The sequence below is a fragment of the Rhinolophus ferrumequinum genome, chromosome 16 (assembly GCF_004115265.2).
Source record: "Rhinolophus ferrumequinum isolate MPI-CBG mRhiFer1 chromosome 16, mRhiFer1_v1.p, whole genome shotgun sequence".
Taxonomy (NCBI): domain Eukaryota; kingdom Metazoa; phylum Chordata; class Mammalia; order Chiroptera; family Rhinolophidae; genus Rhinolophus; species Rhinolophus ferrumequinum.
The window spans coordinates 13672197-13685871 of record NC_046299.1 but is presented as its reverse complement, the minus strand read 5'-3'; the positions used below and the strand labels follow the sequence as shown (position 1 = coordinate 13685871).

The 13675-nt window shown below is 50.2% G+C and overlaps 1 protein-coding gene and 1 long non-coding RNA gene across 6 annotated transcripts in view; one reads left to right on the top strand and one right to left on the bottom strand.

The window, feature by feature from the left end:
• Window positions 1–11156, bottom strand: part of AFAP1L2 (actin filament associated protein 1 like 2) — a 94811-nt gene extending 83655 nt beyond the window's left edge. Inside the window, exons 1-2 of one of the 5 annotated variants that reach the window (XM_033130907.1) lie at window positions 10723–11156; window positions 4770–4823 (exon numbers count right to left, since the gene is read on the bottom strand). In XM_033130907.1, coding sequence (XP_032986798.1) covers window positions 4770–4823; window positions 10723–10738 — 70 coding nt within the window. In that variant the 5' untranslated portion in view covers window positions 10739–11156. The remainder of the gene's footprint in view (window positions 1–4769; window positions 4824–10722) is intronic. The other 4 variants (XM_033130910.1, XM_033130906.1, XM_033130909.1 and 1 more) reach the window with 4 other exon arrangements.
• LOC117036184 (uncharacterized) lies at window positions 9971–13256 on the top strand. Its single transcript, XR_004425330.1, has 3 exons — window positions 9971–10437; window positions 12181–12330; window positions 13126–13256. It is a non-coding gene; the product is annotated as an uncharacterized LOC117036184 (long non-coding RNA).
• Window positions 13257–13675: the final 419 nt, after the last annotated feature.

Genomic DNA, 13675 nt, shown 5'->3' with positions numbered 1-13675 from the left:
TTTCCAGGGAGCTTGGGATGGCAGGGGGAGGAGCCCAACATAGGGCCGAGACTGTTTCTTCCACCCCTTGGAGGTTAGCGGGTCACAGGGCTGTTTAAGGACCCACAGAGAGAGGATAAGAACTCTGTCCTGAGAATCCTAGTCACTGTGACACTACCCTGTACTAGGGCAGCTGGGATGGCTGGCAAGGTCCCAGGGTAGCAAATGGCTCATGCCATAGGGGCTGGGGAAGGTGGCCTTCTTTGCAGACCACATGCAGCAACACTTTCTGGGGCCTGACGAAGCAGCAGGGACCACACCAAACAGATTTTCACTCAGGCCTCCTCTTCCAAGAGGGAGGGACACGCTCCTGGTCTGGCTGACCACAACCCCACCCTGACGCTGAGGTCATTAGTTCCTCCTGGGAAACCTGGGATTCCAGCCACAGCTACTAGAAATGAGAGCCTGGGGTGACCAGGGAACTGGGGGCCAAGGGAGGCTATCCCTTTCTGGGTCTTTCTGGCCTCCCATTGTCAGGGGGAAGCCCTTTTCTAGACTCGAGCCCCAAGAGACCTGACCAGAATTGGCAGGAAAAAAGAGAGTGAGAAAGTGGGAGAAAGTCAAGAGGGGAGAATAAGTGAATGCAAGAGCAGGAGAGAGCGAGCGAGTGAGGGAACACTGCACGTTCAGAACCAGGTGTCACCTGTGTGCACCGACGTGCACACACACTCGTGTGTGATAGTTTTGTCATCCACCTGACCTGCCTTGCCACAGGCTAACTTCCAGGGCATCTGGGACACTACTGACTTGAAGCAAAGACAGGCTTCCGCTGTCTCCAGTGAGACGGGAGCCTCTCCCAGCCGAAGTATCTGCAGTGGCTTTCTCAGGAGATTCCCCACGGGCCCCAGACACCTGGAGCTGTCACAATGGCAACTGTACTGCAGCCTTCCAGACAAGCACACTGGACCCATACACACCCTGACCCTCAGCCGCAATTACAGCGAGACTAAAATATGTTAAAACACACGTAAGCCGACCCTGCCATGCCTGTCAGAGACCAGCCACACTGCATCAGACATTTGAGAAGAACTTGCGGGGCTCATCCTTACTGCTTCTGCCCGAGATCTGCCACATCGCCACTCTTTATTCCCTTCCATTCGTGCAGGAAACTGCCAAGCAGAAGCCACAGAGGCCTCTGCTAACTGTAGGACCAAATGGTGGTATCCATCTGTATTTCGTCAAAGAATGTGCTAGAAGGGGATGCCCCAAAAGGCTTGGCAATGCAGAGGGCAATAAGATGGTGACCCTCTCGAGCTTACAAGGCGGTTGTAACTGAAAATATCTGCTCCCCAGGAGACCCCAGACCATAAAAATGAAGATTAGATGCCCCAAGCCAACTCACCACCCAGTAAGTCCCAGCACCCTAGCAGAGTTCCTTCCAAAACAACCATATTTGAATTTTAGTGAATCAGCTCAATATGTTCTAGGGCTGTGGGTAGTAAATAAAAGAAGTCAGTGAAATCGCTAAACAATAAACTCATTCAACACATTTTTTTTAAATCCCCCATCTGGGGACTTGAATACGGTTAACATGAATAAATCCTGTTGTTTAAAAACTGGGGGAGAAAAAAGGGGAGTGGAGGATGGAAGGAAATGGCAGGATTCCCACTTGTTGGTCTAAGAGGAAGGCTGACAGTCCCCAGAACCCAAAAGGATGCCAGTGTGCCAGGCTGGCCCTGGGGAGATGGTGCCAACAGTTTGCAGTCCAGGTAAGGAAGCACCTGGAATTACCCCACCCATGCACTCCCAGCTTCTCCTCTGAGGCCCTGCCATCCTGGCTGGCACTCAAACTAGGAGTGGACCTTTGGGCTGCCCCAAACTTGACTCTTCCTAGATGGACCATCCACAAGCCAGGCCTGACCATGCCTCAGGGAAGGTTCCCGTCAAATAGGCACAAAAAAATATTGCCTCCCTTCCCTACCTCAACGTCTGGCAACAAAGTCGAGACAATTAGAACTAAGGGTTGCACCAGCTATCATTATTCTGCAATTCTTCCTGAATACCCCTAAGAACAGGTGGAACAGACCTGCCTTTGAAGGTGACTAGTGGCTTGGACATATTTGCAGTTAAGAAGAATTGCCCATGTGCAATGCACGGCTGAAAGTGATATGGGCCCATAGGGTCCCCTGGGTGGGAGTTCTACAGCCTTGTAACAGCTGTACTTAAGAAAGATGGGAACACAGATCCAGCATTCCGGGTCATAGAGCCAGGCACAGCTCAGCTGAAGAACAAGCCCATTCGACTTGACTTTCGATTTTTTTTTTAAAAATGGGAACCACCAAGATCTTCAGATTGTACTCGTAACAGCAGCATGATGCCCCTTCATTCTCAGGGGATTCCACATCCGGTCACCTGGCGTGGTGCAGGAAGGGCCGGTGGCTCTGCCCTTGCGACACGAGGGTTTCCCGGACCTAGAAACAGGAGCACTGATCCCTTACACCACTGGGACGAAGCGCAGCATTTTGCTAAATCATGAGTTCTCCCCTGTCAAAATCAAAACCAATTCTAGCTAGCACAGACAAGCAGGACTGCCAACAATAAAAAGTCAGCCAGGAAAAATTATGGTGCAGACGTGGGTACTCAATTCCAATTCAATAACTTTATTGGTGAAAAAAAAAAAAAGATTTGCAGAAAGACTGCCAAAGTCAATACATTAGATCCATGTGTGGATCTCATGTTCCCAGGGTGGGAACTGGAGCTAAGGCTTCAATATGCGCCACGACCCTCCTGGGCGCTTTGCTGCCAGGTTTTAGAACTGCGTGTCCTTTTCTCTAAGTAGAGGGAGAACTTACGCCATCACGCTGTGTGTGCCTAATGGAAAAGTCTCTTGCACTTAAGACACCGTCAAGCAGTCAGTCCTTTTGTTTTATACCAAAATGCTTCACCGTTTTCTGCTGCAACTCCAGACCATTGCCAGCATGACCACACCAGGAGCTCAGATTCTATCAGCAACCTGTGATTGCCACCTGTGCACTGGATGAGGTCTCCACCACAGCATCGCAAACTGCTAAGCCTCGTTAACCACATAGTTCTGCATTTTCAGAAATCCCCAGGGCTGTGTCACCACTACCACCATAAAGATTCAAAAACTAAAGATTTCTATTATTCTAAAAATCTCCCCTGTGCCCCTTTGTGGTCAAAGCCTTCCTGTAATCCCTAGCCCCGGAAACTACTGACCTGTTATATTTCTCTAGAGTTTGGCCTTTTCCAGAAAGTCACATAAATGGACTCGTGCAGTGTGCAGGCTTCTGAGTCTGGCTTCTTTCACTTAACACAATGCTGTGTATCACTCGTAGTTAGTTAGCAACTGTTAGTTTCTAAGTCTTGGACTTTTGCTTTCTTGTCAAAGAGACTAACAGCTAGGGAGAAACCAAATTCTTGATTTAGGGCCTTTTAATAAAGCTGAGGCCTGGGAATAGGGTGACCTCCCACCTCTGTGTGCCCAGGACTAAGGGGTTTCCTGGGATGCCAGACTTCCGGTGGGAAAAGCAGGTTACGCCCCGGCAAACCAGGATGGTCGACCACCCTCCTTGGAAAAGCTACCGCTAAGATGCCTCCTGGGGAGCAGCAGGTTGCTCCTGCTGAGCTAACAGCTAACTCTCCTTTCCGGGTTTAATCACCAGCGGAGGCCGCCGGTTTGCAGTCTGTTGGATGTGAGCCCCTGTTCAGACTCCACTAGGCCTGCAGTTCCTTTGAAGCCCCTGGGAGAGGCTCAAGGAAGTGAGAGCAGAACTCCACGGTCTGTTTAGAAAAGAGCAGAGCTTCTGTGCATGTGGACGACCCTCCCCACTTGTCACTAAAATTTTAACCCCCACAGAGAAAGATGTGACACGTAGGTACTCTCATCTCTTCTGGTTTTGTGCCCGTCTGATGCAATGCATCCAGGGTAACGTCGGCTCCTACTGTTTCTATGCATTCTCCCTACTCCTCCTTCCCAATGGGGTTTGGGGTTAGTTTGTTTTGAGACTAACTATGGAGAAGGTGAGAGCCAAATGATAGAAAATTAGTAAAGAGCTTGAAGTTCTTGTTAGAACGTAAGGGGCTTTCCTAGATAAACTTACTGAGACATCAGAGAGAAAAGTCATGCAGGACCAGGAGGTGGCTCCACACATAAGGCTTAAGAATGAGTACTTGCTTGTCCATCTCCTTTCCAGCTGGCATCCAGGGGAATCCATGGATGCTCTCTCTGAGAAGCTCGGTTGCCTGGGGACAGGCTGAGCATCCCCAACTCAGAGCTCCCAATAGCTTCAAAATGCACACGATGGCCATAGCCAGTGCCCAAGTTAACTGTGAGGACCCCGTTCCCCCCACCCCCATACACACACACACCCAAGAAGGCAGGAACTGGTGGGGTCAGAACCATGTCAGAGGTTCCGGGCATCTGCTCCCCTGAATTAATTTAACATTACCCCTTCTTGAAGTATATACCAGTAGTTCTTACAAGTTATTCCACCAAGCAGCCAGTGGGGCAGGTTAGTAATCATTATCCTCGTTTGTACAGATGAGGAAACAAAGCCCAGAGAGATTAATTGACTTGCCCAAGGTCGCACAGCAAGTTAGTGGCAAAGGCCAGATTAGAACCCTGAGCCCCGGAGTGCCCAGCCCGGCGCCCAGCTCCACAAATTCCCTCAGCCTTCCTTCCAGAGCATGGGCAGAGCCAGGTCTGTGACCTCGGGAGCCCTGGAGGCCAGGTGAGCTGCTGCAGAGGGCACAGGCAGGCTCATACTCACAAGCAGAAACCTGCAGGATCCTTCTCTGTACCACCAGACAGCAACACCCCTGTGCTGGAACAGACAGAAATAAGGCTCAAGGTGGGAAAGCCCAGGGCGGCCATTGCGTGCTTGCATCTCCACTTCTGGAATTTGGCTTTGACTCTGAGCTTCATTTCCCTTAGTGACCCAGGTCTGCTCTTGAGGGCCGGAGCATAAAAGGATACATGCTCCTCCTACCTGGAATTCACTCATTCATTCATTCCACAACCATGCCCACAGCACCTACTATGTCTGGCAGTGCATCACTTGGAGGAGACAAGATCCCTGTCTTGAAGTTCAGTCTCACACAGGAAACAGACATATATGTATATATAAGACAATGTGACATTAATTCGACAAATATTTGTTGCGTACCTATGATGTGACAAGCACTGATAAGGCTGCACCTAAAATCACGAGAGAACGTAGAGAACACAGGGGAGGCTTCATGGAAGAGGTGGCATGTGGGCTACATCCTGAAGACTGAGGAGTTTTCACTGAGCAGCTAGTCCCTTCCTAGCTAAAGGGACACTGATAAGGAATGAGTCTGAAATTGCTTTGATTGCTTCTTTCTAAGTAAACCCTGCTGTTGTTAGAACAGGAATTCTACCCTTTAGAAACTCAGTTCTCAGGGATATTATATTAATTCTGACTTTGAGTTCTTGTTTAATCTCTGTAGGCCTCAGTTGACATGTCTGTCAAATGGAGATGACTAATCCTGTGTTTCAGAAGGTGGTTCTGGGCTTCTCTAATAATCTTTGGAGACACATTCATACAGAAGTCCTCGAGAAACAAATTCCGAGCATGGCCGATGGCATTCTCTTTCCCACTAAGTTTGCTGCTCTCTGCTCTCAACAGGAAATTGGTTTTATTTATAAGAATCACAATTTTAAACTGACCTTTGTTGGGCTATCCACATTCCCTCCCTCATTTCCTTCTCTTCCTCAAGACATCCTCCTCCCTCCAAAGATGCCTCAGTGACCACAGAGCAACTAGATTTGAAGAGTGCTCGGAAAGTCAAATGGACAAACACTGGCGGTTGTTTTCTAGATGGGGAAACTGAGGCCTGGAGAGCTCAGTGACAGGCCCAAGGAAACAGCATATGTGGGTGCCCTGGTTCCCAAGCCATTGCTTTCTTCATTGCACTGTGACTGTTTTTCCCATGTCTCAGGGCAGACGTGCCATCCTCCCTTGGCTTGGGGAAAGTCTCCCTTCTCTGAATGACAGAAGTCTTTGGAGAAACATTCCCCTTCATTACAGGGATTTTGAAGAAAACTGGCACAGCTTCCTTAGCTTTGAAGCTCACTGGCCTCTCCTCACCCTTTAATTGTGCTGGGAACTAGCCCAGTTCCCAGAGCTCCTACCCCTTCAGAAGAGGGGAAGGGCCCAAAGCAGAATACCCCCACCCTGCCTGGCCTTTCAGCACCAAAGGTGACCTCTCCATATTTCAGACAATTTTACTGCCAAAGCATCAATGGCTCCCACACAAAGAACTTCAAAGTCAGAAGGGCTCAAGGTCAAGTACAATCATGAGCAAACCCTGAGCTTAGGATTCCGAAGCATTACGTTTGAGATTGTTTTAAAGTAGAGTTCCCACAGCCTTGTAAAGCCTATAATAGCTTAAGGTAAATTACATTCAATTTTTGTGGGTATGGCAAGATTTAGTGAAAGCACGTCATGTGAGTATAAAGAGGGTATCCATTTCACTCCCCACTTGCTTTTCCAGGTGACGAAGGTGTGTATGTAATTATTTTTTTCAATGGTTCTCAACTTCGGTTCCATGGTAGAATCACCTGGAGACCTTTACAAACTACAATGCCTGACTAAGTTGCACCCTCAGACCAGTTAACTCAGACTATCTTGGGTGGGGCCTACACATTCATGTTTTTTAAAGCAGCCCTGATGATTCTCAGATGTGGCGAAGGTTAAGCACCACTGCAGTAGGTAGTACTTCACAGGGAAAAACCTGAGCTCCACGGCATAGAAAAATAACAAAAACACCTGATTCCTCTGAAGGTAAAATGAATATTATCAATCAGCCCATCTCTTTTAATTAGACTTTCTTTTTCAGACCTTCTGAGAATACATCTCAGGAGTCTTATATGTAAGCTTTCAAGTTTTTTTCCTTGACGTGCCTCTTCATAGCTCACCTCTCCCGTGCAGTACCCTAAAACTAAGTGCCCTCTCTTGGGAATCGGGTGATCTGACTCAGAAACAAAAACACACAGGAGAGTGGCTGCACTTTCAACCAATTACCATGATCCAAATTAAAGTGACTATCTCAAGTGTGCCTGTTTGGTCCAAGGGTGATGCAATTTCAGGAAGCTTAGGCACGGACATTCCAAGTGCAATCCACAGATAATAGGTCAGTCACTTTTGGCCCTAGACATACTCACCAGCTGGAAGAGCAGCAGGAACCAGAATCCTTGACCACATGGTGAGTTCAGCCAATGGGCTCATGCAGTCATGCATGATGCCCGTATGAGAATCACAAATATGTAAACATCCGAGGATGGAAACCTTTTCAAGGCACCCCATAGAACTCAGCACTGCTTACACAACACCAGAGAGATTCACATACAAGATATAGCAACTCTACATCACTTTTAATGACAACTCTCATAAGAGCTCCATCTCTCTGGGAACATACCCCCACCCTTGTTTTTGCTTGAGAAGCCATGCTGTCAGCAGAATGGCTTAGAAAGAACAGGGAGAAAATCTGGAAATATTTCTGCATTAGACATTGGGTGATATTTCCACCAGTCTTACCATGTTTCCCCAAAAATAAGACCTACCCTAAAAATAAGCTCCAGTTAAGATAGTCAGCCAGACAGACGCATTTAGTACGTTATGACAATGTTCCAGAAGAGGATATGACTGTATTTCAATAAATGTAGATTGTTGTACATGAAAAAATAAGGCATCCCCTCAAAATACGCCCTAATGTGTCTTTTGGAGCAAAAATTAATATAAGACCCGGTCTTATTTTGGGGACAATACGGTATAAGACCCAGTCTTATTTTTGGGGAAACACATGTAAAGCATCTCTTTACATCCTACAATACAATGGAAAATCAGGCCAAAGCCTGCAAATGACAGGCTAGTTTTGGAGGATGTACAATATGTAACATGCATGCTGGGGAATGTGCAAAACAATTCTTTCTACATCACCTGTTTGATAAGATTTACAAGTCAGAGAAAACATTTTGAGAATCTGGAGACAGTGGTGAGGCATTCATTCTACCTATCTGGGAGGGAAAGAGCTCAAAATTGGGAATTTAGAAACACAGAATGAGGCATTTAAATAACAAATTTAAAAATATCAGAAATAAGATTTCTTTATGATCTTTACGATATGTTCTGAGAGCCCAAGTAAATCTTGCTTTTCCACTTTGTTGTTAAAACCACTATATCTAGTCATTCCGTAGTTCCGTGTTTCCCCGAAAATAAGACCTAGCCGGACAATCAGCTCTAGTGCATCTTTTGGAGCAAACATTAATATAAGAACCGGTATTACATTATATTAATTATATTACATAAATTATATTATATTATACTATATTATATTAGACCTGGTCTTATAGTATAGTAAAATAAGACCAGGTCTTATATTAATTTTTGCTCCAAAAGACGCGTTAGAGCTGATTGTCCGGCTAGGTCTTATTTTCCAGGAAACATGGTTATTCAATCTACCTTCAAAAGGGGCAGGACCTCAATGTCTGACAAGCAAGAGGAGACTAAGATTCTAGTTAGAGTTGTGCTGGTGAGTTGAAGATTGGGCCCAACATGCTTTGTTTTGCACAGACCAACATTTTGATCCAGTGAATGTTCAAAGCACAACTCATCTGCATCTCAAGAGAACGGAGAATTTTACATGGAGGGGGGGATACCCCAATTCCTCCGCTGAAAGGTATAGTAAACACATTGAAAGCATTCACCAGTGAGACTTGAAATGGAGATTTTTTTCCCCCCAGAGTCAAACACTAAAAGATGAGCTGGATCAGTCTCTGCAATCCAGATAATTCTCAAATGTATTCACTTATCACTCCCTGTGTCTGATTTAGTGTAAAATGATGAGGCAGATGCATGCGTTACCAAAAACATAAATACTCTGAACTGGAAACTAAGTTTACTTCAACTGGCAAAAAGCCCCTAAGTGATCTTCCAGCGGGGGAGGATTTTAAGCTCTCAAGAGGAAAAGATAAGAAAGAAGCCTTTCTTAGGTCACGGGCCAAGTGAAAACCTTCTGGTAATAACTGGACATTTGGTAGAAGATCCCCCAATTTGCCCTCATTTAGGAAGATTAGTACGCTGATTTGAGAAAGTAGCTTGCAACCTGGACCTTCAACCTGCAGCTAACACAATTCAGGAGTGGCAGACCCTGAGCTGGAAGGGACCCCAGGGGCCAACACTTCGGGTCAGGGGGACAGCTCAGGTCCTGAATCCCCCGTGAGGGTCCCTCTCAAATCGTGGAGAGGGCAGAATGGGGGAGGGAACAGAAAACTGCCATTTTATAAGGAGAGAGACTGTTCCTTCCTCAAGTGTTCTGGACTACATAAGGACGCAGTCATTCAGGCACAAAACTGAGGTGATCTCAGCAGAATTTCAGACAAAAAAAAAAAAAAAACCGGTTAGAAATGTGAGAGAGGCTCCAGGGAGGGTTCACAGAAAGAAGCCAAAGGTTGCCCGCTAATTTAACTTTGTCCCCCAGCCAGCGTCCATGCTCTTGGCAAAGACCCTTCCTTTATACATGAAGCCTATCTAGGATTTAGGTCTTTCGCCCTCACCTGTAACCAGGTGACCCAGATGAGAAAAAGCAAAGGGAAAAATCAAAAGACACGACTAGTTTAGGGAACTAAAGCCGGTCCCCAAAGTTTCCTTAATCTCAATTTCAGAGAGAAACTACTGGGAGTGACATTCCTTGGGAATCTGAGCATTTGCCTTTCTTATTCTCTCCCAGGGGAAAATAAATACAGAAACAGTATTTCCTCTGTCAGGTTTGGCAAAGACGAGCTCAGGACAAGAAAGTGCAAGAGGCTTTCCCAAAAGAAAGGGAGGTAGGAGGCGCCCTCAGCGTCCCGTTTATGGGGCAGCTCTTTAAATTCCTCTCCCAAAACATCTGCAATCCGAGGCTTCCAGACTTCAGTCCCAGGGTTCTGAGCACGGGTGCGAGCTCGGCACCGGGTACAACCTGGGCCGGCCGGGCCACCAGGGTTTGGCCAGGATCCCGGGCCCGAGACAAATCAAAACCTTGCCCAGCTGCGCACTAACCTAAGCCTCCCGCCCGACCGCCTCCGCGCTCTTCACCTGCGAGACACCCACTTCGGCCCCCAACCCCTACACCCGTCCCCTGCTTGAGGGTGGGAGGGCGAGGAGAAGGGCTGAGAGAGAGACGTTTACCGGAGCGGCGGGACGATTGCACCCCACCGCCCAAGTGCATCCCCGCGCAGGCTCTTTCCCTGGGTCTGCAGCAGGCCCTCCACTCCGGCTGGCGCCCAGGCGACAGGACGCAGCAACTCGCCCCTTTGCCCCAAAGCCGCCCCACACGGATCCGACCTCATTCGGGGCCTCCCCCGACCCCAGCATCTTTCCGAGGCGGCCGGGGCTGGGCGGTTAGTTGACAAGCGCACCCTCTCTCCTCCAACAGGTGAGAAGCTCCGCCGAGCCGACCCCCGCCCTCCGCGCCTGGGAGGATCAAAGGGCTCGGGACACTGCCGCCACCTAGGAGCCCACTAGCCCTGCCCGCGGCGCAGCTGTGGCCCCGGGTCTTCGGCCCCAATCAGAGCCGGGCACCGGCAGGCGGCTCTGCTCACCTGAGTCCGGGCGGGCCCTGAGGCGCACGCGGCGACGCCCCCGCCATCCCTAGTTCTGCTTACCCGTGCGGTGCGGGGCGAGAAGGAAATGTGCGTGGCGCAGGGACCCGTGCCCTTACCTTTGTACCGCTCCATCGGGGCCTCGGGTGCACTCCTCGCCGCTCGGCTCCCGCGCTGCGTTCTCCGCCTTCGGCTCCGCGCCCCCAGCGCCGCGCTGGCCCCTCCCCGTGAGGTCACGCTCGCGGCCGGACCTCCCGGCGCAGCTGCCTTCCCGGGAGCCCTCGGACCCGGTCCCCTCCCGGCGTGCCGCCCCGGCGGGGTAGCTCTGCGATCGACACGGGGCACCGTCAGTGCGCAAGTCCGTGCGCACCCAGGCACGCTCCCCGCCCCGCCGCCTGGCAGCTCCTTCACCTCTGGGCCCCGGGGGCGGCGGGCGGGAATGAGACCGGGATGTGCCCCAACCCTGGGGGAGGCTCCAGGGAGGGGCGAGCTAGGGCGGGCCGACAAGAGCTGTACTTCCAACGGCAAGGATGCCAACCCACTGCCCGGAGGAGGAGACTGAGGCCTGAGCTGAGAGGCACCGATGTGCCTAGAGCGCCTCCCGCTTGAACCCCGGCCCGGCGCGCTTTTGCCCTTGGCCTTCCTCAAGGGGCGACCGGTGAGGCGGGGGGAAGGTGGGGACAACCGAGCCCTGTTCCCGCAGCTACCCCAGTCCTTCGTGAATAGTTCCCACACTCCTGCAACCTCTCTGGGCCACCGCTGCCTGGCACACAGGAGGGCGTGTGAAACGTCTACTTGCGGCCTTCCACTGGAGCCCAGGTTTCCCGGGCGCCCCAGTTCCAGACTCTCCTGAAAAGGGTTAGAATTTCTGGAGCCGCCTCCACAAGTCTGGGAGCGCGGGTTCCTGGATGGCGCAGCACCCGATCGCCCCGCGGGGTGGCATCTATTCCACAGGAAGCCCAGGCGTGGTTCTAACTCCACACCGCGCCGCCGCTGCCACCAAGCGCCCCACTTCTGCCCTTCATCTTTTGCCATCTTTCTCCAGTGTCTTCACATGCCCAAGTCCTCCCCATCTGCCCCCAAAGGAAATCCATGGTTTTCTTTAAACTATTCGATTTTCACTTTAAAAATCTCAGTCATGGCTTGTGCAGGACTCCTGGTTTTTCAACAAGGCTCCCCCAACTTCCTTGAAGGAACACTTAAGGGAGATTTGTTGTTGTTCTTGCTGCTGTTTTCCAAAAGAATTCATTCTTCTTGGAACAGCAGATTTAGCTCTGATGTTTGGAGACCTTTGCCCCAGCAGTCTCAGAAATGTTTTTCTTGGTTGTATTAGCAGCTAACATCCAGGGAACCCTCTCCACATGCCAGGCGTGGCGCTAAGGGCTCGACATGCCCAGCTTTAATTTCCCCCATAATTCTGTGATGTGGAGATTATTATTATTATGTCCACCGTATGGTTGAAGAACCTGGGATTTACAGAGGTTAAACAACTTGCCCAAACTCCACCACTAAAAAAAGAACAGAGCAGGGCTGCTGCTTCCAGATGTTTATTTACAAAACTTTCCTGGCACTCCTAGGAAATGCCACCTCGTGGAGCACACAGACATGCAGGCAATGACGACACAGCCAGGGAGGTGCTCTAATATGACGGAAGCACAAGGGATTCTGGAAACCCAGCAGAGGGCCCTCAACCAGCCTGGAGGAGCCTCATACGTCTTCTAGAAGAGGTGATGGCTGAGCTGAGTCTTACAAGATGAGTTAGAGCTAGTGAGATGACAGGAGAGTCTGTGAGTTCAGACTTCGAGGCAGATAGGACAGTGGGGACAAAGGCAGAGAGGTGAGCCGTTTCAGGCTCAAAGAGTTCTGTGCCGTTGAAGCCACAAGGGAGCAGCCAGGAGTGGAGGAGTGGAGGCTGGAGAGGTGGGCATAAGCCCAGAATACCAAGCGATCTGAAAGCCCAGGGAATTGGGCAGCACGGAAAAAGGAAGGTGCCTCAGGGGTCCCTCAGAGGCTGAGTGGAGGGTGGAGTGCAGGAGGCAGTTGCACCAGCCAAGTGAGAAGTCACTGGAAACCCGGATGGGGAGGAGGGCAGAAATATGCTGAAGTTTGATGCCAAGGCTCTGTGCCAGAGCACAGGGTGTGAGGGACAAAGGAGGGTCACGGTTGACCCTGCGGTTTCCAGCAACAAGGGTGACTGAGTGGAGAGTATACCACTCACACGCTCAGTCAGCCCTCAGAAATTACCTGAGGCCCTGTTAGGTGCCAGGTGCTACCAGGTACTGCACAGGGTATGAGCGAGATGGGCAAGACCCTGTTCTCAAGGGACTGCTAGGGGGAGTGGGAACAACAAACCGGAAAAGAGGTGAACATGCCTGAGTTGGATACAGAGAAGTGGCAACTGGTTGGGGTGTTTTGGGGTAGTGAGACAAAGAGAAGGGGCCACACTGCCTCCTGGGGAGTTAGAGCCCCAGGTTCGAGCCCCCAAACTCATCCGTGTATATTATTTCATTTATTTCTTTCAGACACTCTTCCAAGTGGGCTGGACTCATGTGGGTTCAAGAAAGAAAAAAAAAATGAAGGCTGTGGCACAAGTGCTGAAATCTCAGGGAATCAGAGGACAGGAAATGGTGTTGAGCGGGCCTTCTGCAAGCTGGAGCTGGAACCTGGTGGGGAAAGAGGGTGCTCTTGCCTTTTTGTGTTTTCTTTTTCTCTCTCTTTCCTCCTCCCTCCCTTTCCTCATCGTGCAAATGGCTTGGCATGGCGCCCACCCCCCCAATCTATTGTCCCCTGAGACTACCATCAATGGGTCCCGGGTTTCCTTTCAAATTCTCAGAATCTGATTCTGTAGCTTGTCATTTTGAAACCAGAGTCAAGTCTGGCGGCTGGTCACTCTTGGCCGCAGCCAGCGCCGACAGTCAGCAGGGGCCAGTGGGATGGGGTTACAGTCCAGCCCCCCTCAGCCAGGGCTTTGTTAGAGCTGACCCGCCCAGGGAAGTTCAGGTGGGACAGGCTCTGACTGAGGTCACTAAGAGCAAAAGGTACGGATTAAGCTGTCCCCCTCCTACAAATGAG